The sequence below is a fragment of the Eptatretus burgeri genome, chromosome 6 (genome assembly GCF_056783735.1).
Source record: "Eptatretus burgeri isolate ZD-2024b chromosome 6, Ebu_testis_v1, whole genome shotgun sequence".
In the NCBI taxonomy this organism is placed as follows: domain Eukaryota; kingdom Metazoa; phylum Chordata; class Myxini; order Myxiniformes; family Myxinidae; genus Eptatretus; species Eptatretus burgeri.
The window spans coordinates 62,569,748-62,593,243 of NC_140966.1; the positions used below are offsets into that span (position 1 = coordinate 62,569,748).

General features: G+C 44.8%; 1 protein-coding gene across 5 annotated transcripts in view; it reads left to right on the top strand.

Moving 5' to 3' along the window:
* The first annotated feature begins 2,776 nt into the window (after positions 1 to 2,776).
* IFT74 (intraflagellar transport 74) overlaps positions 2,777 to 23,496 on the top strand; it is a 96,921-nt gene continuing 76,201 nt past the window's right edge. For 3 of the 5 annotated variants that reach the window (XM_085885343.1, XM_085885344.1, XM_085885347.1), the window contains exons 1-5: positions 2,777 to 2,885; positions 3,190 to 3,521; positions 9,289 to 9,430; positions 19,156 to 19,291; positions 19,432 to 19,480. In XM_085885343.1, coding sequence (XP_085741469.1) covers positions 3,502 to 3,521; positions 9,289 to 9,430; positions 19,156 to 19,291; positions 19,432 to 19,480 — 347 coding nt within the window. In that variant the 5' untranslated portion in view covers positions 2,777 to 2,885; positions 3,190 to 3,501. Of the gene's footprint in view, positions 2,886 to 3,189; positions 3,522 to 3,666; positions 3,744 to 9,288; positions 9,431 to 19,155; positions 19,292 to 19,431; positions 19,481 to 23,496 lie in introns of all 5 variants that reach the window. The other 2 variants (XM_085885345.1, XM_085885346.1) reach the window with 2 other exon arrangements.

The following is a 23,496-nucleotide window of genomic DNA, read 5'->3' on the forward strand; positions in this document are numbered from 1 at the left end:
TTCAATGTTATTCATAACAAAATAAACTTTTTATACAACTGTAAATCTCCAAATTGTATAAACATATCTGAGTACAATGAAGGACCGTAAAATAACTTGACGGACTCAGAAAGAGGTGCTGGGAGCGACAGCAATCACAGGCCGTTTGCTTCCACAATGCGGGTTCCGATAAAGAATTGGACTGGCGTCGCGACCTGGACCTGGGTTACGAATGTCGACAGTTGTGGAATCTGCTTCAAAGTTGCTGGCTATTGGGCTACAGCTGTAACTCTTTTTTGGGATTAAAAAAAAATTTTAATCGCTCTGTCGTGGTTGGAGGGAAGTCGGTTGGGACCTCCTCCCTTCGTGGGTGACGTGAAGTGTTTTCGCCTCCTCCAAAAAAATTGACCAGGCAAAGCTGGGTGCACCTGCTAGTTCATTATAAATGGATATTGTTTCGTCTGTGGAAATTCGCAGAACACCATAAAGGTCCTTAGTTCAGTTAGATCGATAAGTCTGTGTTCAGTTAGATTTCCCCACCGTTGTTTAATGGGATAATTCGTGTTTACAGGGCTGTGATCCTTTGAGATAGTGTTTTTCTTTGACTATCGTTATCTTGGACCAACCACATTTCAACCACCACAACCACCTTCACAACGCCACCATCACAACAACCACGATCGCCTCAACCACCAACCACAACCACACCTGCCTCTCAACAAACCACGCCATCCTCATCACCTCAACCACAAGGCCAACCACAATTACACCAATCACCTAACCACCTTCCCCGCTTCGCCAACTGCCGATCCCCTTCTCCACAAGCCAAACCACAACCCTCTCCGCTCATAAAAACCGTCTCTTCAAAGCAAAAGGAACAAGGGATTCTGAGAACGCCAAGGAAAAAGAACAAAGTATATCGGTGGCGCGCGGATTTTCCCGCCTGTTTTTCCTGCGCGCCGATCGGGGAGATCGTTCGTCATTGGTCGGTTCATGGAAGTGAGGCGCTGGAAATAAGGAACGCCCCCTTTCTCGAAACTTCCCGCAGGAGCTGGAAGGGGGGGGCGGAGCGATAAATGGGGAGGAGCGAGGGGTTTGAACTGAGGAATATAAGGGCGTGCAGGACGCTAGGTCTGGGTCTTCGTGGTGGTTTTCGTCTGTGTGTGTGTCGTGTGCGTTGGTGGTTTCTTCTTGGTCTTCAGAGAGTCTTGGGTTCGGTGGTTCGGGTCGAGTTGTCGGAGCTCGCAGTCGGTGGGGAGTCCGGGTGTGGCACCAGGAACACGGACGGGAAGCGCCACTTTGCCAGCTCTGTCGCACAAGCCTGCGTATCCGTGTGGAGAGCACCGGAGAGAGGTCGCCGGCCCCGTGGAAGGCTGAGCTCAGCCGCGGCTGTCCTAGCTGCCGTGGGGGACAGACGTCGCGACTCGCCCACCATCGCACCACGAGGGTGCAGGTAACCTGCAATGGTCTCGTGGGGCCCGTTCGGTCATCCAGGCTCCACGCCATAAAGGTCTACGCACCCTGTCTGGCGCCCTTGTCTTTGGGGTAGCCTTTTCTTTTCTTTTGAATGAATGTTGGTGGCGCCGTGTCCTGTAAGTAAAACTGGTTAAGTGCTTGTACATAAATAAATAATAGTCGGTCATAGTGTTTTTGCCTTGCTCGTGTCTTTGTCCCCGTCCCGTGCATGATTGCTTTGGCTGTACATATGTGCATACGTGTTAATTGAAATAAATGTGCTTGGTTAAATGTATCCCGTTCGTCACGTCCTCCTTTCTCTCCATTGAAATGCCATCTTGCATTGCGGAATAATCGTTGGGTTGTTAAATACCCGTTAAATAGAATCAGATCCGGCGAGGTCGGGCGATAATACCCGCTCGGTTATCACTGCAGAACGGAACGGACCGCTTGAGCGAGGTATGGTCTCCCGGTAGGCTATCCGCGCAGGTACTTAGGTATATCGAAATTCGACGATTGACCCTATTTTGCGCGGGTAGAAAATTGGCAAGGCCATGGTGGGGTTGAAGACTCACCCGTGACAGGGTTCCGGCGTTGTTCCGGATGGTCACGACTGAATTGTCCGTCCGGTGGGCGACGCGGCTGCTGTGAGGGAAACGCGGTCGATCGCACACCGGTGGGCGCGAATTCGTAACAATATAAAATGGTGGAAAAGTTTCTTTTCGCTTCTGGACCATGCTGTATGCAGAAATTCATATGTATGGGTCTGTGTTGCCTCCAAACGATATTGTTATCAGATCGCTCCCTTGACAGTGTCCAAAGTATCGACATACCCAAGCTTCAGGACAAGCTGCGACCCCGATTGTCTGACCGTGACAAAGCACACAAATACCATCCATCTTTTATTTCACCGATCGTGAGTGAATGTTCCTTTGTAATGTCCTCCGCTCGTACTCCACTGTGGTCACGAGGTCGTGTGGTTTGCTGACGTCACGAATAGATGTGGAAAAGAAAGGGAGAACCATCACTCACGCAACAGTTCATTTTCTGCTTTCTTTTAGCAGAATTGAGAGCTTTTTTTCTTCTTCTTCTCCCTTCAGATGTAATATATCTCATGCATTATTCTCTTGAAAAGTAGTGAAGTGCACAAATTACGTTTGGTGCGGTGTATAAGCTAAAAAGATTTCCCGTTTAGATAACATTTTGAATGAAACAATAAATGAGGATTTAAGAATTCCACGTAGCGTTTGCAGAGTAAATAATGAATTAAGAAGACGGTACCGTGATGGACTTGAAAACGGGAACCCAAAGTTATGAGACGTTACACCGGAAGTGACGTCTTGGTTGCTAGAGACGCCATTGGTGGTTATTCGGTTGCTGCGTCGAATCTCTGAATCATTTGTCTGTGTGATTGCTGTGAATCAATCCCTCAGATTATTGACTTCCACAATGTAAGTGTGAATAAGGCAAGGTCTCATCTGCTGTGATATTTCCCTTCAGCCTCGACAGTTTTACGATCCCGTCCGAACGGTAATTTATCGAGAGGTAAATGTTTCAACGCGGAAAGATGAACCAAAGATTTTCACTGAAGGGAGTTTTACAACCCGCCGTGGTCGTGGTCAAAGTGTCATGGCTATTTATATCGATTTTCTTTCATCGTATCCTGTATTTGAAGGTCGCACATTCGCCTCTGATCTGTCTGGCCCGGGTTCGAATCCCGACCGAGCTATAAACTGCCATTTCGGTGTTTCACAGGGAGCATGATTCATCAGAGTGTGTGCCGTCTCTCGGATGGACGTTAAACTGGGCGGCCCGTCTGTCGGTATTGGTCGGTGGACGTCAAACATCGCACGGTGTCCTTCGTGAAGAGTAGGCGAGCTATCGCCGGCATCCTGTATAAATTCCACGTTCCTCCCCGAACTACTGCTGGGAGAGGGATGGCGAACCGCTCGGTATTGTATAACCCGAACCCTTGCCCAGAAGCTTCTTTGGCAGCACGGCCGCTCGATGAAGTGTGTGGTACGTTGATGATCGTGGTGTACTCGCACCTCTTCGGCTTGACCATTTATGGTCCCGTGCCTCATGATGTGAGTACCCCAGGTTCAAATCCAGTGCACTGTTTGTTTTTGTTTTTTGTTTACTGTTTACTAATGTCCTTGCAATTATTCTTAAATTCAGTCCTTTTATTTCCTGTAAGTGCACACACATGTGTCATGGCTATTTATGTGGCAGGTGGAATGATCAACTCGAGCGAAGTCGACAGCGCATCATCGCAAGTCCCCACACTTCCCACCGAAAGTTGAAAGATGGTAAAAGGTTTAACCAGGAATTACCCAATATCAAATTTTGAGTTAAAAAATTTTTTTTCCCACTGTTTTGATCCTCGTGATCCGAAGTCTCCACCTCCTGGGGCATGAAGTGAAGTTCAAATGTAAAAAAATCGGAACATATTTCATGTGTCTCCCAATGCATCATAAAACTACCAAGTTTGGTGAACTTCTGCACCAGCATGACAGACAGACGCAGCCGATTACAACCCCCCACCCCCCCCCCCCGGTGTTTTAGATCACCGTGGAGGATCTCGAAGTTTTACTCACGTTGTTGTTCTTGTGGACTTTTTTGTTTCACAGCTTCCAGTTTTCATCGAAACTTCCTGAAACTTGGCAGATATATGTAAAAATATCCTGCGCAGACAGGAACCATGTCAGATTTTGAAAATTCCTCCAAGAAAAAAAAGTTATGACGTCAAAATATCTCCGCTAATGGAAATCGCCCAAAAAATTATCTCCGAAACTTGGCAAGCTTTTTGAATTCTGCTTGCGGGAATCGAACAGGGCATGAGCAGAGATGAATTACCGCACGTTTGATACATCACTATGACGTCATATCAATTTTTATGACGTCATTCCTATTTTTTGACATTTATTGTTTCACAACCCAGAGTTTTCATCGGATCTTCGTGAAACTTGCCATGTATATGCAGAAAGCCCACGCGCAGGCAGTAACCATCTCCGATTTTGGAAATTCTTCCGAGAAAAAAGTTGACATAATATCGCCGCTAATGGAAATCGCCAAAACCATGATCTCCGAAACTAGGCAAGCTGTTTGAATTTTGTTTGTGGGAATCAAGCCAGGAATTAGCACAGATAATTTATCACAAACCTGATGCATCACAATGACGTCATATTCGTTTTTATGACGTCATCATTAAGAGGACGAGGATCTTAGCTCATTCGAGCTTGTTTTAGCTCACTTGGACTTTAGTTGAGGTGAGGTATTAGCGTCGTGCGGTGTCTGTCAGGCAGTGAGCCAGTCAGGCTGTACGTAAAACAGTAAAACACTCAGTTCTTCTTTTCCGATACCACACATACGATTTTGATAAAACTTGACCACAACTTTCATCACCCGTGATGTACCAAAGTTTGTTCACGGCAGAAAAAAGGACCACTGGACCTGCAGCTCATCTTGGCCCTGTTCTAATGTTGTAACCCAAATTTGGTAGCATTTTCACTGGTGGGCCTGGAGAGGAAGCTTTTTGAAGGAAGTTGAGCGATTTTTATTTATTTATTTATTTCCCAAAAATTTACTAAGGCCACTATTTTGACACATTTCTGGTCACATGATCGGCATGGCCTCTGCAATTTAACATCCCTACCCTGGCCTAATGTTGTAACCTAAATTTGGTAGCATTCTGATTGGTGTTTTGGAGAAGAAGAAGATTTTTGATGGAATTTACGGTCTGCCATTTTGACCTACTTAAAGTCACGTGACCGAAACGAGCTTTGTAATCCCCGTTATCAGTCAGGAGTGGAACGTTCCTACCAAATTTGAGCCGGATCGGCCCAGAGGTTTGGTGGGAGAAGTTGAAATAGAGGGCGGATGGACCCAGTGCACGATGACAATGCAGTACCTTCTTCAGAATTCCAATTCCAGATAAGCCTAAAATGAGGGTCCAAGGGAGTTCATGGTGAGTAGGGGGATGGGGGGGGTTGCCTCCTGAAATTGGTATTTGCTTTCTTCTCAGTAACTACACACACAGTATCAATGAAACTTGACCACAAACTTCATCACCCGTGATGCTAAAACTAATAACCCTATTTTCATCACACTTTGTCAAACTTCTGAGGACCATGGCCTCCTGATGCCTTGAAAATTCCATCAAAAAATTGCACATTAAGTCGATCAATTTAATAATCAAATGTCATTACGATTCCGAGATCGCTACTTTTGACTTCTCAAAAATATTTACCCGATGTAGATGTAACTTGGTCAGATTTATCTCTGTGTGGTGTTTTCACAAGTTTGTTCAAACCATGAGCTAATTTAGACATTTTTGGGTCATCCGCACCAACCAGTGCTTCCCTGGTTCTACCAAAGGCTAAACAATAGCACATGGGGGCATTGCCCCAATTTTTTTCAAAAGGTTTGGGGATAATAAAACAAATACAGGTCTGGAAGCACATAATCCACGAGTAAAATTATTTATTTCCTGCTTGTTGATCATTGCCCTGAATACCAGCGACGATTTACCGGTGGGGCAGACGAGTGTGAAAAAGTGTCTCACTTTTCCTCACTTTCGCTAATTGTTATTTGCAGTTCATCAAACAAATCCATTTGCAAATAATCAAAGCTTACTGTCTGTGTTTTTATTATTATTATTATTATTATTATTATTATTATTATAATGAAAAATAACATGTGAGAATGGTTACATTAAAAGCCCAAACTTGATATTGGCCTCACAAATCTCGGTCTATTCCGATTGTGGTTGAGTACAATTCTCAATTTTCCCATTTGGGCCAAAACCTTTCCCCAGCTGACCCACAAGAAGGTGGAATAAATGGGGCCATTAATGAAGAAGTAGTAAACAGATAATTACCTCCGCTGTCGAAGGTGGACGGAGGTAATGTTTTCACCCCTGTTTGTCCTTTTTGTTTGTCTGTGTGATCAGGATATCTAAAAAAGTTGTGGACGGATTCGGACGAAACTTGGTGAGCAGGTTGGATGTGTGAGAAGGAAGAATTCATTCGATTTTGGTGAAGATCCAGATCCGAATCTGGACACATGAATTTTTACAGTTATTCTTCACCATTGAATGAGCCTGGTGTTGGCGCAGTGGTTACGGCAGTGGCTTGGGATCCAAAAGGTCCTGAGTTCAAACCCCGTTGGGCCACTGAATTAATACACCAGGGGGTTGACTCAGCCTGTCATCCTTCCGAGGTCGGCGAAATGAGTACCAGGATACTGGGCCGGTGTATACCCCGGATAAAATAGGTGTACCATATCCCTAAGTCCTCAGAGGCGACCAGGGTTGCGTCAGGAAGGGCATCCGGCGTAAAACATGTGCCAAATCACTATGCGGATCATACGGATGATCCGCTGTGGCGACCCCTCACGGGAGCAGCCGAAAGAAGAAGAAGATTCTTCACCATTGAGAGATCGGGCCAAAAACGATACACACTGTAGCAGAATATTTCAAAAAGCGACGGACGGATTATGACAATCCTTGGTGGAAGAGTTGGTTCGGTGACGAGAACAAGCCGATTGCTTTTTGGTTCAGGTCCGGATCCTGTTCTGTCTGACGGAGTTATGTGTACTGTTCTACCGAGTGCCATTCTTGTTTATCATTGTACATCATAATGTAGCCCGCCCCACAGAGAGACAAATCGGTCGGTGTTTCACCCTCTGAAATTATCTCATTGATTGGATGCAGATCTGATGAATGGAACATGTCTTTCAATCTGGGGAAATCTCACAGTCTCTCCCTGTTCCTCTGGAAAGATCAACAAATGTCCCCACCAATCTGTTTCCATGATCAGCCACTGGAAGAGGTTCAGTTTCTTGAACTCGCGGGTCTCACCATTCCATGACCTCTGCTAGGTTTACAATATATCAAAGTACTCACGAGTTCCAGACTTTGCATCCTCCATCATTCCAAATAATATCTTTAAAGAATCAGAATAATGAACAGCCTACAGGAACTTTGTCAATAGCTCAATGGAGTACTGTTCTCCCCAATGGTCTGAAGTTACAGCATTACATCTGTCTTTCTTAGGTTCTCTGAAATCTTAAGCACTCAACATTATTCTCATCTCACAATGAGGCCAAAGCATAAGATCTGGAGTTCCCAACATCACAGACAAATCGGTGGCCTATCTGTTTTGAACCATCTCTCCTTCGACTTCGCTCCCCCTGCTCTCAAAGCGCTCTCATCATCCTCATGTATTCCAGGGTGCACACATTCTTACATCACCCCCTTTTGGTTAAACCCCAAAACTCCGTGTGACCATACCACATACACACTTTTGTTCATCTTTTCTCCCATTTGGGGAGCTCCTTTCCGGAAGCTGTTTCAATTGCACCCTTCGCTCCAGGACATCAAGCAGGCAGTGCACTATCATCTTGTCACGCACCACCCATCCCAACCCATGATCATTTATCAGGGGTTTCCTTAGAAGCCGGTTACCGGCGACCCGCAGCCGTCTACTCAGATAAAAAATGTCAAAGGTCGCCGCCTTCTGACTTCAGCGCCAATTTTTCGATATATATATATATATATATATATATATATATATATATATATATATATATATATATATATATATATATATATATATATTTTGTCACCACAAAATCTCTACATCCCCCTGTTTTGACATCTGAGAAACGAAATATGGTTTCCTTTATGAATGCTAGTTCATCTACACTATTATTATGTCACACTTAATTCAGATTGCTCACTGTACTCCACCATGTGCAGTATCATCTCCCTATTAAGAACTAAGATATGGCCCAAATGTTGCTAAAATGACTCTTTAAAAGTGCTTAGATACTCCATCTTCCAGACACCTTGGTGTGCCCTAAACCATGGCCTTAAATTAATGAACCCTGTTTAAAAGCTGCTTGAACGAATGATACAGTATAGCTGAATTTCAGTCAACCAGTCAGTCAGTCATTATGTTAATGCAACTACATCCAGTACAGGCCTAACCACTTGTTTTGGTGCAGTTTTCCACCCCAACAGCATGATAATATGAAAACGATTTCATGTCAGAAATCATGCTAGAGTGCATCTCCAGCCATCGAGGATCTTCCGGCTTCCAGGGCCCTAAGTGGGCCCTGGACCCCGGCCATACAGCTGCGCTCTCTTTGCTCGCGGTGATGGTAGCCTGCTATTTTTTAATGGTAGCCTCCTACTCCAAGAAATAAGGAAACCCCTGCTTTATACCCCAAATAACCCTCCTTCACTGAATACTCTTACCTGCAGGTTACTGTTTCCTTCCCTCCTATCTGTCCTCATTTAATGTGTTATTTCCCTTGTTTGCTTTGTCCATATATGGCTCAACTGTCAGTATGTTGTCTTCCCCCCCCCCCCCCTCGGTCATCTCGATGAAAGAGAAAGGTACCCTGTGTTTTGGGGCAGTAGGAATGCTCATTTGGTAATATGGTCACTATTAAGGTGTTCTGTTTGGATTTGATTTCACAGAATTTAACTTGTGTGAAGTTCTGTTGCAGTGACGTGAGATGTCTTTTATTCCAGAGCACATCATCCTTCAGATAGAGGATGGAGAGCCAGCTGTCTTGTCTGAATTTAGGTTCTGTACGTGAAATATCCCACAGTCTCTGATGTGTGCTCGTTCCCTGCTTTGGCAAAGCTGATTAAATCGCACTACAATGACAACCTGTGGAACCAACTTCCACATTGTCTTCAGTGTCATTCTTCAGTCAAGCCTTGACTGGATACATAAAAAACATGCAATACATGCAATTTGAAAGTTCAATACAAGTGATTCAACTCGTTGCAGCCACGAGTCTTGCTCCCTTTGCTTGTGATGCTTTTTTTGTTTTTTTCAGGAGTGACTTTCGACCAGATACAAGTTGTAGTCGCAGGTCCGGTTCCAGTCTGGGTCGGCCCATCACTCGCTCGGGCTTCAGTGGACTCAGCAGACCTCCACAGACACCGTTGCGGTCATCCTTGAGTCGTATGGGTACTCCGGTATATTATTTTTGGTGAAATCACCAAACAGGGTGGTTTGTGTACATGTTGCTGTTCATATGGACAAAGTAATAAATGTATACACTTATTATTGTTACGGTAATCGGCACACGCGCCGGGCTAACGAGGTGCGTCCTCAGACCCATCGCCACAACTGACCCTGAGTCCACCGGCTAGCGATAACTCCGTGGCCTGATGGGTTGTCGAGCAGCCGCGGACGCTGGCAAAAGCAATTACACCGAGCAGGGTCCTCGCATCCATAGCTGCATTACCTACTTGTTGGTGCAAATACCAGAGCTAAGGTCCACATCCTCAGTACACACCTGAGTACTTATTACTGCCGAGCGGGACAGTGGGTGCAGCACTGGTTAACCCGCGGAGCCAATTAGAGGAGAAAAAATTTCCCATCCATCTATTATTTACACACTGCCCGACCAATGAAGGAAAGGACATGAACAAGGCAGATTTGGCAGAACAAACACAATGGGTTTATTTAACAAGCAAGGCAATCATTAAACCGAGTATTTAGCAAGGAACAACAAAAGGAACAGAAGAGCAAACTTACCCCTTGTACAATTCCACTTTGACAGACTTACTTAAACAAAAGACGTATGGCCATCATTCAATTTGAAGAAAGGAGAAAGAAGCTGTTCAACAGACTGTGGGGGCGACTCCTCTCTAACCTCACGCAACCTTACGTTAGGTAAAATATTGTGAGGCGGGGTGGGGAGAGGATGCTGTGAATCTGCATGGAGCTGTGTGACACCACAGGGACTGCACCACACTCCTAGGTTGTAGGCCTCTCGCCTCCAGCCCTCGCAAGACTCGTCCCTGTTCCTCATGTCCCAGCGTGACCTGCACTCTGGCAGACTATCTTGAACAGGCAGTCTGAGACACGCTTGCGGCGCAATTTGTGCATCAACAGGCCCCACGGTGTCAACAACAGATGTGAACACTCCCCGTGTTCCGTCTCTGGAGTATCGATAAACAGCGGTCCTTGCCTCCACAACATCCCCTGAGGCGTCAACAACCACAGAAGCTCCCAGGGCATCAACAGCAGCAGCAGCTCCGAACGCATTGGCGTTTTGTTTCAAAAAGTGGCTTCGGCTGGGCATGGTTTTGATGGAGTAAATGTCACACAAACACCTTCCTCATCGGTGCGTTTCCGATAGGGTGCAGGGTGTTGTGCCAGCAGTGGAAAATCTCACGTCATTCTATGGTGATGGCCACGTGAGCCCCCACCCCTCCTTTCACGCGCCCAAAGTGGCGACGAGAGCCCCGACTCCCTTGCGCACAAACGGTCCATTGTACAATGCATGCTGTATCACGTATGCGAGATAGATTGTACTTTACTGCGTATGGGAAAAGCATTGTCCAGTACTTGAGAAGCGTTGTCCCACATGATGAATGTGCAATGCAGGGAAGGTAAAATGGAGGAGGGTAATCCGATCGGCACGTGTGATTAATCGTGTCTCATGGTGAGAGACAAAAGAACAGATGGTGAATTGGGACGAATAAATCAATGAGTGGATTTGAGTGGGATACACAAACTAACAACACATTTAAACCCCCCCCCCCACCCGAAACCCTTAGACAAAAGGCAAAGATCTACCTTCAAAATAAACTATGAAATAACATTCTCGGGAATACTCCGTGTGCACGTATGCTCTCGTCCGGGGTACATTTCCAAAACCATCACAACATAACACATTGGTAATAATAAATTCAGGACTTCTAAGTCATTCCAGGGGCAGCCATACTGAATTTGTGACATTTTACTTTTTTTGGAATGTTTAATCTGAAGAGTGCATGAAATATATGGTGAATACTTTCAAACATTTAACTTCCATGCTGGTCTATTGTCCTCAGTATTTATGGAATTTCATGGGGCTGTTGACAGTTTTTATACAACAGGAAAGGTATCGTTAAAGCAAGGTAAAAACCTGATGTTCAACCTCGATCGGGAATTGTAAACTTTGGCTCAGGAATGGGCCGAAAGACTTACTCGTGTGATAGATGTGAAGGGATATTTAAAGTTCACAAGTGATTATCCAGTTTGCAGTCGGCTCATTGCCAAAGGACGGCCTCGTCAATGTTGCAGTGATCCTCACTGGTACTGTATCATTACACCGCATATGCAAAGTGAAAAGTGGGATTAAACAATTGGTTCCCTTCTGTCTGTCTGTCTGTCTGTCTGTCTGTCTGTTCATCTGCAAACGTCAATTTGTGATCGAGGAACAACTTAACTTAATTTGAAAGTTATATTTTGAAGACTAATCTGAACATGGATCAGAAAACGAACCTGTAGTTTAACAGTACTTTGCCTCTGAATTTGTCTCGATCGTACATGCACACAGAGAGAGAGAATTGTTTTACCCCGTCTGCCTGTCTGGGAGTCAAATGAAATTGAAAATCATTCCAAACAGGAAACGTACTGTTTTTAAAGATGTCATAAAGTACACAAACAACAGGTACTAAGAAGTAATGTAATGTGTTAAATATGGTGGTGTACAAGACGCCACATCAACGGTGGTAAACTTCTGGAATTTTTTTTCTCCAACCTATCGAATCTATATTTTCTTCAAATTGAATTATTGCACACACTTGAACATCGGAGAACACAAATCGCCTTTTTAGCATTTTCAAACCCTTCTGTTTAGCAGGACTTGGACAAAATATTGTGACATTGAACCTTCGAGTTAATAGTGGTTTTGTGCAAAATGCCCAAGAGACTCGGAGGCTCACACACTCCCACTGAGCTATCCTGACAAGCGAAAAAGGCCATCATGCAAAATAAATTATATTGCATGCAATTAAACGTCACAAAAATGTATTTCATGCTTTCCTGGGATGTTACGAGATCACCCAGGATGGACCGATGCTTTATCATAATTATTTTAATATGCAATTCAAGGCCCCCAGAAGAGCGTGTGGAGTGCCGTGCCAGAAGAAAATAAACACCCCTCATTGTAAACAAGATTTATTAAAACAATCTCTGATAGGAACGCAGTCAAACTGATGACATGTGTTTAGTATCTGGTTCCATGGCCGTTGGCGTCATACAGTGCTTGAATCAATGAAGGCATCAAATCCATGATGTTCCGTATGAAAATTCTCATCCATATTTTGCCAAAATTGGAGTAGATTTTGTTGCAGTTCTTGAGTACTCGTATTACTTGGCATAGGGTCAGCTTTACTGCAGCTCCCGCTCATGTTGCAAGACCTGTTCGATGGCGTTCAGGTCAGGACTCATTGGTGCCCAGGGAAGAAGCTGTGGCCCACTCGGTCTCTTCCAATCAGAGGGTGTTCTTGACACATGGTATGTTGGACCATCATCCTGCAGTAAATTTGTTCCATACCCCAAAACGCCTTGTTGATATGTTTCATACAAGAAACAGAACATCAGTGATTCGATGCCTTCAGGAGTTAAGTGTTGTATGATACCAACGGACCTGCTAACAGATACTAATACATGGGGTTCATTCGATTTGTATTCGTGTCACAGATTGTTGAAAGGGTTTGTTTATAATTAAATCAGAGATATTCATTTTATTCTGACAGGGCATTGTAGTTGTCAGTGTTCCTATAAAAACAAATTCACCCGAAAAAACATTGTCACTTCTACTTCGTCCAGGGTGCTGAATGCTCCTTCCGTCACAATGTAGTTTGCAACGTAATTGCAGGTGGATAAAACGGCCTGATTTACTCTTGCCGTGCGTGCGTAGTAAGCCGCCAGCTAAACCACAATGTATGTTTATAAATCTGGAACACTCAAATCTGGGCCTACAGCGAGGAAGCACTTGGTTATGCAGTTTTGATGAATGTGATTCATTCTGTGTAATTCAAAGGATCAGATCACATTCGTTATTACCACTTTGAAAATTTCCGTTTATAGGTGTACAGCAAGAGCTATTCCCAATGGTCTTCGTATGTACACGCCGCTCCTGAAATTGATCCCAACAGCAGCAGCTGTGCTTTCAGATTACTAAAATATGAAATCCTTGCTCGTAGCTTTTCTTTCAAGATGTCCTGCTGTTATTTAATTGAAGGGATGTTGAAGTATAGTTTGGCCCACTGCCTTCGACTTGTGTTTTCGTAAGATTTGACTCCCTGCCTGCAAATTTCCAGTTTATTGTAAATCCAATGTGGAGGATTTATTGGAGTTCTTGTGAGGTCACCATTCCAAGTGGAATTTCAAGCAGCATGATGTTACTATATGAGCAAGGAGGGTGGGAAGGGAATGGGTTGTGGTTGGGGGTTGGGTGGATCTGCACAGCACATCTGCTAAAGCGATGCAGTTGCAGTGTTTTGGGGGGGGGGGGTTGTATCGATGGCTGAGGCTCATGGAAGAGCTAGAGCATAATGGAGTGGTATAAAATGGACAGGGGGAAACACCAACAGCAGAGTGTGAGAGTGAGATCAAGGAGAGGTGGAGAAGGAGACATGGGGTGAACAAGCTATACTCAAGTGAATGAAACACAGGATGAAGAGGAAGGGGAAAGCGGGGGGGGGGGGGTGGGTGGGTGAAACAGGAAAGGAAAAAAACCAACGGATAACTAACAAAGAAAAATAGGTGAGGGAGAGGAGGAAAATCGCAATGACCTGGAAATGGTGGGGTTCTTAGGAATGGGGTCTGGTCATATGGGGGAGAAGAGACCATGAGTATGAATGGGGGATGACCTGATTTCGTGGTGAAAAGCTGTCTTGAAGCTTTGGAGGGAAGAATGGGATTGAACAGAGTGAGGAAGTTGGTTTCACAGGTGAGAGAAAATGTGAGTGGAGGCGAGCTGACAAATGAGTGGAGTTGAGCAGTGAGCCTGGATTTTGGGAGTTTAGCAAGAAATGGGATATTGGCAGACCATGTGTGCCCTGCACAAACCTTGGAGGGACAGAGCCAAGAGAGGGCAGAGGGTGCAAGATTAATTAGGATGCAGTCGATACAGACAGGCCACCAACCTGTCTGACATGTTAAAGTGACAGGCCGAGACACTCAGCTTCATCGAGGGAGATCCCAATGATTTTTGAGTGCCTTACTTTCCATGGCATCAACAATGGCATGGTGTGAGGCAGGGCCAGCCCAAAGGAGAGAACAGTACTCCATCAAGCTGCAAATTAAGGCCTGACGGGATGTTAAAAGTTCAGTTTGACCAAGGAAAGACCATGCATGATGGTGGATGCCCAGTCGGCCGCTGGCTTTGGAAGTCATCTTGGAAATATGGTCTGCCCAAGAAAGATCATAGCAAATCATGAGGGCCAAAAGTTTGAGTGACTTAACCTCTTCAAGTGGTTTGCTTAGGAAGTTGATGGGAGGGTATATCAGATGGTCCTTTTGAATAGACACATTGAGTGTGTACGATATATCATGGTTTAAATACATCTTCCAAGTTTTTGGAATAGCTCCTGATAATATCAAGGTCCGCATGGAGGAGCTGACAGGCAGGCATCAGCTTCTTGAACTCTATCAAAGAGGCTGCTGCCTACCTGTCTGAAGGATGAGCAATGATATGCAGGGGGTGCTGCAGTCATCAGCAAAGTGATAGGCAGGATTTTCCAGGGAATGAGAAAGATCATTGATGAAGATGAGGAGCAAGACTGGGCCAAATACCCTGCTTTGAGGCCCTCCAGCCTTATCAGGAAGAGGAGATGATAGGATCCTATTACGAGTAACACACTGACTTTGGGAGTGGAGGAAATCGGTGATTCATGAGTGGAGGTGGCCTCAGATGCCATGAGCATGGAATTTGGAAGGCAAGACAGGGTGCTAGACTGTATCAAAAGCTGGAGATACAGGGTGTTTCAAAAAGATTGATACAACTTTGACTTCCTGCCATTTCATTGTTTTTTGACCTACACCATTTTCCTTTTCAGGGTTTGGTGGTGTTATCGTGGGATTTGTAGCTCTGCAGCTCAACTATGCCATTGACAGTGAAGCAGAAGACAAAAGTGGTGGCTCTGTGGTATAAGACTAAATCATATGTAGACACTCGCCGGAGGTTCTGCCAGGAATACCACCTCAGAACACATGATGGACCCACAAATTGTGCCATTCAACGTATTGTGAAACATTTTGAGCACAAGGGTACAGTGCACCACCAGAGCAAGGGCAACAGTGGCAGGCCAGCATCAGTAACCAAGAGCCAAGCCAACATCGACACCATGCGGGATTCTGCAGTGGACAATCCCAAGAAGTCCCACCGCCAGCACTCCCGCGAAATCGGCATCAAATCAACATTAGTCTGCCATATCTTCACAAAGGAACTGAAGCTTTTCCCATACATCATCTCTGTTGGGCATAAACTGAGTCAAGATGACATGAGAAGGAGACTTGATATGTGCAATTGGCTAAGTGACAGGATGGAGTAGTAGCTAAACTGAATCAACCTGATCTGGTTCAGTGATGAAGCCCATTTCCACTTGAGCAGTGCCATCAACAACCACAACAACATTTTCTGGGGGACAGAATCACCTGAGGAGATCACTGAGAGGTACCTGAAAGGGCCTAAGATCACATGCTTCTGCAACTTCAATGGCAGATGGGGAACACTAGGGCCTTACTGGTTTGACAATGGCAACAACAGGATGGCGATGATCAACAGTGAGCACTACCAGGCCGTGCTCCAGAAATTCCATGATATCGCCCAAAAGGTCACCCCAAGCCAGCTCAGCATGACCTGGTTTATGTAGGATGGTGCACCCCCGCATACAGCTGGTGACACCATCACTTTCCTGCAGCGGCTTTTCAGAAACCACCTCGTTGCCCTGGGTACCGCTCATGACTGGGCACCCCATAACCTAGATTTGAACCCTCTGAGCTACTGGTTCTGGGGGGCTGCCAAGGGCTCTGTCTATGCCTACCATCCTGCCACACTGGATAATCTGAAGTAGGAGGTGTCAGACTACCTCCAGGCAGTGCCACATGAGACCTACAGAAATTTTGGACAGAACTTTGGAGTCAGGATCAATGCCTGTCTGAATTCAATTACAACGAATTCTGAAGTCTGAATTCAATCAGATTCAAAATTCAATCTGAATTCAACGTCAATTCCAATGATTTTGCGTAAATGCCAATTTCAGACCTTGGGCTCTCACTATCTCTTGCAGTGACTGACTGCAATAGCAATTAGTGATAGAAAATACCATGTCATAAGCTTTCAAGAAATGTTTGATTCACATTCCTGAGGTTTCTGTTTATTTGTAAATAAGCATTTAAAGTTGCATCACTCTTTTTGAAACACCCTGTATGCCCAGAGAGAGGGCCCTGATCTCTCATCTGTGATTGAGGGCTTTCACCCATTGGTGGGAGAGTATAAGTAGCATGGCCAAGGTGGAATGACCAGGCCTGAAACTGAACTGATGACCTAAGATGAGTCTCTTGGAGAAAAGGAAAGATTTGATGTCAACTGCAATGATGGATTCCATGACCTTGCTTGTAATTGGAAGCAAGCTCATAGGCCTGTAGTTTTGATGATCCATTTTTGTACCATGTCTGTGCATCGCAGTGATGTTGGCTAATTTCCAGGAAGATGGAAACTGCCCCAGAGAGAATGATCAAACAAACAGAACAGAAAGAGGATGAGCAAGAGCAGCAGAGCAGGTTTTTAGGACGCAAACACTGAGGCCATCTGGGCTTGTCACAGAATCAAAGTCAAGGTTTACCAGATATCTCTCCACCTCTCAATTCTCTCCATAAACCACCGAGACATTTCAAGACGCATATTTTTGTCTGGGTCAGTGAGTTTGTCTGACTCGTTTTTCTGATTATTATTTGTTTATTTTCATTAATCAATGAATTAATCAATTATTGTACACCGCTTCCTCCCAATTCCGTCTCCATGTACTGCAAGGTGCGTATCATTTGTACACATTCACCTCAAAAGTACATTTGTACACATAAACAAAGTATCATTTGTACACATAAACAAAGTATCATTTGTACACATTCACCTCAGAAGTGCACCGCTCCCTCCCAATTCTGTCTCCATGAACTGCAAGGCAGCATCGGTGGGCGCCTCAGGTGCCGGCGATGCCGCACACTGGTGGATTTGTTATTTATTTGTTTGGCATGGGGGTGGTGTACTTTGAATGCAGCTCTGCTGTTTGGAATTTGGTCGGGGTACTGGCAACACAATGGCCTGCTCTTTTTTAAAGGCCCTGTGAGGTATGTGTCATAAACCAGTGAATGCTAGAAAATGGGACACCCGGGTGCAGTCCCTCTGTAGGATGGCTCACCCGTCGATGCAACGCCCACCTGCATAGCATCGGAATGACAATTTATTGTGAAGTTGAGAATTGAATTGAGACTAGACAGTGGAAAGGTGAGTGCATTTCCTCTGGGCTCTCCTGTCACTCCCACTAACTGCAGTGGGTAGGTATGCATGAACTTCTATATGGTGTAGGGAAGATAGGCTAAGTAATATTGTAGTTTTGTCCAGGCTGGAGTTCCTCAAGGCAGTGTTCTTGACCCTGTGCTTTTTCTGGTTTTCATCAATGATCTCTCCGACCCTCTGGAAAATCCTCTTTATCTCTTTGCTGATGACTTCACCCTCTGCTGTACCATCTGTCATCCCTCGGCTCGGCAAGCAACAGCCTCTTCACACTCTGCAGACCTGGGTAACATCACAAGCTGGTCCAACACGTGGAACATGTCTTTCAATCCTGATAAATCTCATACTTTCACAATGTTTCTCTGAAAGGACCGTCTGGAAACCCCTCCTCCCCCCCCCATCTACTTTCTCGACAATCCTCCTGAAGTCCTTTCATTCCAGCTTCTGGGTCTCACTATCTGTCATGATCTTTCCTGGGATAGCCACATTTCCAAGTTGGCCTCCAAAGCCAGTCGCTGACTGGGCATCCTCCGACATGCAAAGTCCTTCCTTGGCATATCTGAGCTGCTGATCACGTACAAAGCTTTCATCCGCAGCCTGATGGAGTACTGCTCTCCCCTCTGGGCTGGTGCTCCCGCCTCTCACCTTTCTGGGCTTCACGCTGTGGAAACCAAGGGCTTTAGGATCATTGGTATATCCCGCGTAATTAGGCTGAGTCTTTGGGTCTCTCACTCTCTCGCCACAGGCAGGTCGGTGGTCTTTCTGTCTTCTACCATCTCCTCTCTGGCCTCGCCCCCCTCTTCTCTGACTGCGATTTGTCCTCGACCCCCCACCCCGCCCCCCATATTTCCGCATGGTGCTCAAGGTCCACCAGCAACCCCCTTCTGGTAAAACTACCAAAATCAAGAATCACTGCTCACCTTCATTCTTTCATTCCACTTTTTTCATGCCTTTTAGATCTCCTAATGTCTCTGTTCTCCACTGTTTTGTGCTTCCATCTCCCACCCCTCTTGTCTCCTGCTCCCCTTGTTATACCCTTGTTATATTTTTATGTGTTCGTGCTGATACGAATCTCAACATTATATTTAAAAAAAATAAACAGTACCTATGCCTAAGTTTCCTTGTTTTTATTTATTTATTACTGCAGCACAATATCTGACAGTTTTCCTTCTAGAAGTACAATGGAATGCTCCAGACTCGCATGTTCCTTTACCCATTTCCCCCCCCCTTTCCCATGTGAAGTAATAGTGGCCATAACATCAAATTTATGGTAGTTATGGCCATAACATCAAAGTGGCCATAACTTTGCCTGAACTGTCATGAAGACTATCATTTATAAGGACAATATTTTCTGTGAATCTATTTCATACAAACCTTTTTAATTATTTTTGAAACCGGCAGATTCCGAATACAGCCAGGCCAACGACTTCAAGAGGAGTCTCCCCCGGCTTGTCCCCCGGCTCCTTGGTGGCTCCTATTGTTGCTGACCACCCAATGACTCGTGAAGGCCTTAGCATCATGAAGACCTCCTCAAAAGGTTTGTGACACCCCTCAGACTCCTGCTCACACAAATATAAGTTGTGTTTTATTGTATTCCAAGCACTGACTCCCCCACACTTGTTGATGATTTATTTATTTTTTGTTTTTATAAAGTTTCATTCTTACTATATTCAACAGGTCCTCAAAGGCAGATCATGGACAAGTCATATTTTATGGGTCAGTTGAGGTAAGCACGAGAAAATTTTCTTCTCTCAATCAGTCTGGACTGTTGTGTCTCCATAGAAAGTGATCATTGTATTTGGTTGAAGAATTAAAAAAAACTTTCAAACTAATTTAAAACTACAATTTCCTTGCATAGTCCAAGTGTGTGGTTGACCACTTGCTTCGTTAGATCTTTCCTCGTCTAGGACCTTTGCAGCAACCCCAAGAAGCTAAATCAATGGTGAGTTGTTAATGGGAATCTCAGATCTGATTATTGTGAGCACAAAAGAAAGTGATTGCTTTTTGTAATTATTTTGTGCAGGAATTATCATGAAAGCTTCATGGAGGACAATGCTCCACTTTGAGAAAAGACCCTGCCTTCAAACCTGGCACTTCTTGATGCTCTAGAGCAGGGGTCGGGAACGTGTGGCTCGCGAGCCAGGTGTGGCTCTTTTGATGATTGCATCTGGCTCGCAGATAAAATTGGAGTTTGAAACTTTGAAATCCCAATATTTCTCGCGGAAGCTTTACCCATAGTTTGAATGGTGTCATGCTTCATTCACGTGCAGGGCTGAACTTGCCAGAAGGAGAGAAGAAAAAAACGCCTTCGAATTGGCTGAAGCGGTTTTTGTTTCGTCCAGTCATGCGGCCGAGGCGACTCGTGATTTCGGTTCCTCTAATGACGTGCCGCTGCCGACACGCGTAGCGGAATTCATCTCGACCAATCACGCGCCACCACTGAGGCGACAGCATCCCAGAGTCGGCCAGCCGCGCCGCACCTCTCGAGTATATAAGCCCATGCGCAGGCCAGCCAGACTCACTATTTGCCAAGCCCCAGTTAGGTCAACATCTCTCTCTCTCTCTCTCTCTCTCTCTCTCTCTCTCTCTCTCTCTCTCTCTCTCTCTCTCTCTCTCTCTCTCTCTCTCTCTCTCTCTCTCTCTCTCTCTCTCTCTCACAGCTAACCCTTCGACGAAGAAGATGGCGAAAAGAAAAAAAGATGAGGAGTATCGTACATTTCAGGACGAATGGGCTAAAGAATTCGCCTTTGTGGAGAGAGCAGGTTCTGTGGTGTGTCTAATTTGCAATGACAAAATTGCATCGATGAAACGGTCGAATATAAAGCGGCACTTCGACACGCGCCATGCTACCTTTGCATCAAAATACCCTGCGGGAGACAGCAGAAAGAAAGCGTGCCAAGAGCTACTGAGCAGGGTGCAAGCCAGCCAGCAGCAACTCCGCGTTTGGACCCGGCAAGGTGACTATAATTCCGCCAGCTTTGCTGGATCTTTAGCAATAGTAAGGAACGGAAAACCATTCACAGATGGCGAGGATGCTGAAACGTTCATGCTGGATGTCACCAATGAACTTTTTGATGATCTTCCGAACAAAGACAAGATAATCAAACGGATACAAGACATGCCTCGGTCGTCAAGAGCTGTTCATGATCGTACCATCATGATGGCAAACCAAGTGGAGGAAACGCAAGTGAAGGACATAAATACAGCGCCGTTCTTTTCCCTGGCTTTGGATGAGTCAACAGACATAAGCAATTTGTCGCAGTTCAGTGTGATTGCAAGATATGCTGCTGGTGATACACTGCGCGAAGAAAGTCTTGCTGTTCTGCCAATAAAAGGGTCCACAAGAGGTGAGTATTTATTCAAGTCTTTCATGGAGTTCGCTCAAGAAAAAAATCTACCTATGGATAAACTTATCTCAGTGTGTACTGATGGTGCTCCGTGTATAGTGGGGAAAAACAAAAGATTTGTGGCGCTTCTCCGTGAACATGAAAATAGACCCATCCTAAGTTTCCATTGCATTCTACACCAGGAGGCACTTTGTGCTCAGATGTGTGATGGACAGCTTGGCGAAGTGATGTCGCTGGTCATTCGTGTGATCAATTTTATTGTTTCCCGAGCCTTAAATGGTCGCCAATTTAAAACAATGCTGGATGAAGTTGGAAATAACTATCACGGTCTGCTTTTGCACAGCAATGCGCGTTGGTTGTCAAGAGGGAAGGTGCTTAGCCGTTTTGCGGCTTGCCTGAACGAAATCCGGACTTTCCTTGAAATGAAAGGGATTGAGCATCCTGAGCTAGCCGAAACTGAGTGGCTCCTCAAGTTTTACTATCTCGTGGATATGACTGAACATGTGAACGAGCTCAACATGAAAATGCAAGGCATTGGAAATACAGTGTTATCCCTTCAACAAGCCGTGTTTGCTTTTGAAAACAAGCTGGAGCTCTTTATCATGGATCTTGAAACAGGTCGTTTACTACATTTTGAAAAACTGAGACAATTTAAAGATGCATGCACAGCAAGTGAGCCCACTCAAAACTTTGATCTCCACCAGTTAGCTGGCTTCACATCCAGTCTCCTACAGTCATTCAAAGCACGCTTTGGAGAATTTCGTGAGCACACTCGTCTTTTTAAGTTCATCACCCATCCAAACGACTGTTCACTGAACACAGCCGACCTGAGTTACATTCCTGGTGCCTCCATCAGAGATTTTGAAGCAGAAGTGGCTGACCTGAAGGCCTCAGACATGTGGGTGAATAAGTTCAAGTCACTGAATGAAGATTTGGAAAGAATCGCACGACAGAAAGCAGAGTTGGCGAGCAAGCACATGTGGACAGAAATGAAAAAACTTCAACCCGAAGACCAGCTGATTATCAAAACTTGGAACGCGCTTCCTGTCACATACCTCGCACTGCAGCGTGTGAGTATTGCTGTCTTGACCTTGTTTGGATCTACGTATGCATGTGAGCAGTCATTCTCACATCTTAAAAACATCAAGTCCAACCTACTATTACGTCTAACGGATGAAAGCCTCAACGCTTGCATGAAGCTTAACCTCACCAAGTACCAACCAGACTACAAAGCCATCAGCAAATCCATGCAGCACCAGAAGTCCCATTAATGGTGAGTATTATAACAACATTATTTAAAAGAATAAATTCAGAGGCTTATTATACTAACATTTTGTTGAATTCAGTCTTAAAATATATTATATGGCTCTCACTGAAATATGATTTCCAAATACTTTGCTTTAATGGCTCTCTGAGTCAAAAAGGTTCCCGACCCCTGCTCTAGAGTCTAGACTGTGTAGACTGATATAGAAGATCATTGGCATGTCAAAGAGGATATCGAAGCACGGGGTTTGCTTCTCTCTCACTGTCATCATATCGTGGGCCTCTTGTTTATGGGGGTTTTTTCATCACATCTTTTCTCTCCAGCCTCACGTGAACAGACCTATCATCCAACCCACTAATTATTTATTTACCTAAAATTCAGACGAACAATTCACCTCCAGTCTTCTATTCACCTCTTTTCTTCTACCCATGGAACCATCTTACAGCTTCTGTGCAGTCCTCCATCCTTAAATCATTTAAGGTGTCAACTCATCATCATCGTACATCATATCATTTGTCAACTTCTTAACTTTTCTAATCGTCCTATGTTACTCCCCCATTTTGCTTCTCCTTCCTTTCTCAGTATCATTTTTTATGCTATTCTCTGTCTGTCTCTGTCTGTCTCTGTATGTCTCTGTGTGTCTGTCTGTCTCTGTCTGTCTCTGTCTGTCTCTGTCTGTCTCTGTGTGTCTCTGTCTCTCTCTGTCTCTCTCTCCCTCTCTAACCCCCCCTCCCCCAACTTTCTCTTTCAGCTCTTCCACAAGAGCCAGCATCTGTTTGCAAAAACTTCACAATCATTGTCATATAACTTCAAGTTTAACAAACTAGATATCTGCAATAACACGATGCGATTGCCAAGGGTAAGCCTCGGCTGACCGGGAATGGCTTACCCTTGGTGATCACCCGCGATTAACCCTTGGCCGATCGCCTTACTCTGGGGTGGCAAATCCAATGATGGCCATATTTTTTTTGGACCACCATATGACCTTGCCTTTCAACATCTAGGGATAGAGTGTAAATTAAGAAAATGTGTCCCCATCCACAATCTACCATCAAACTCAACATTATGAAAATCAGAGGAAAATTATTCAAGTTATGATCAAAAAGGTTTTTTTTGTTAACCCTTTGAACC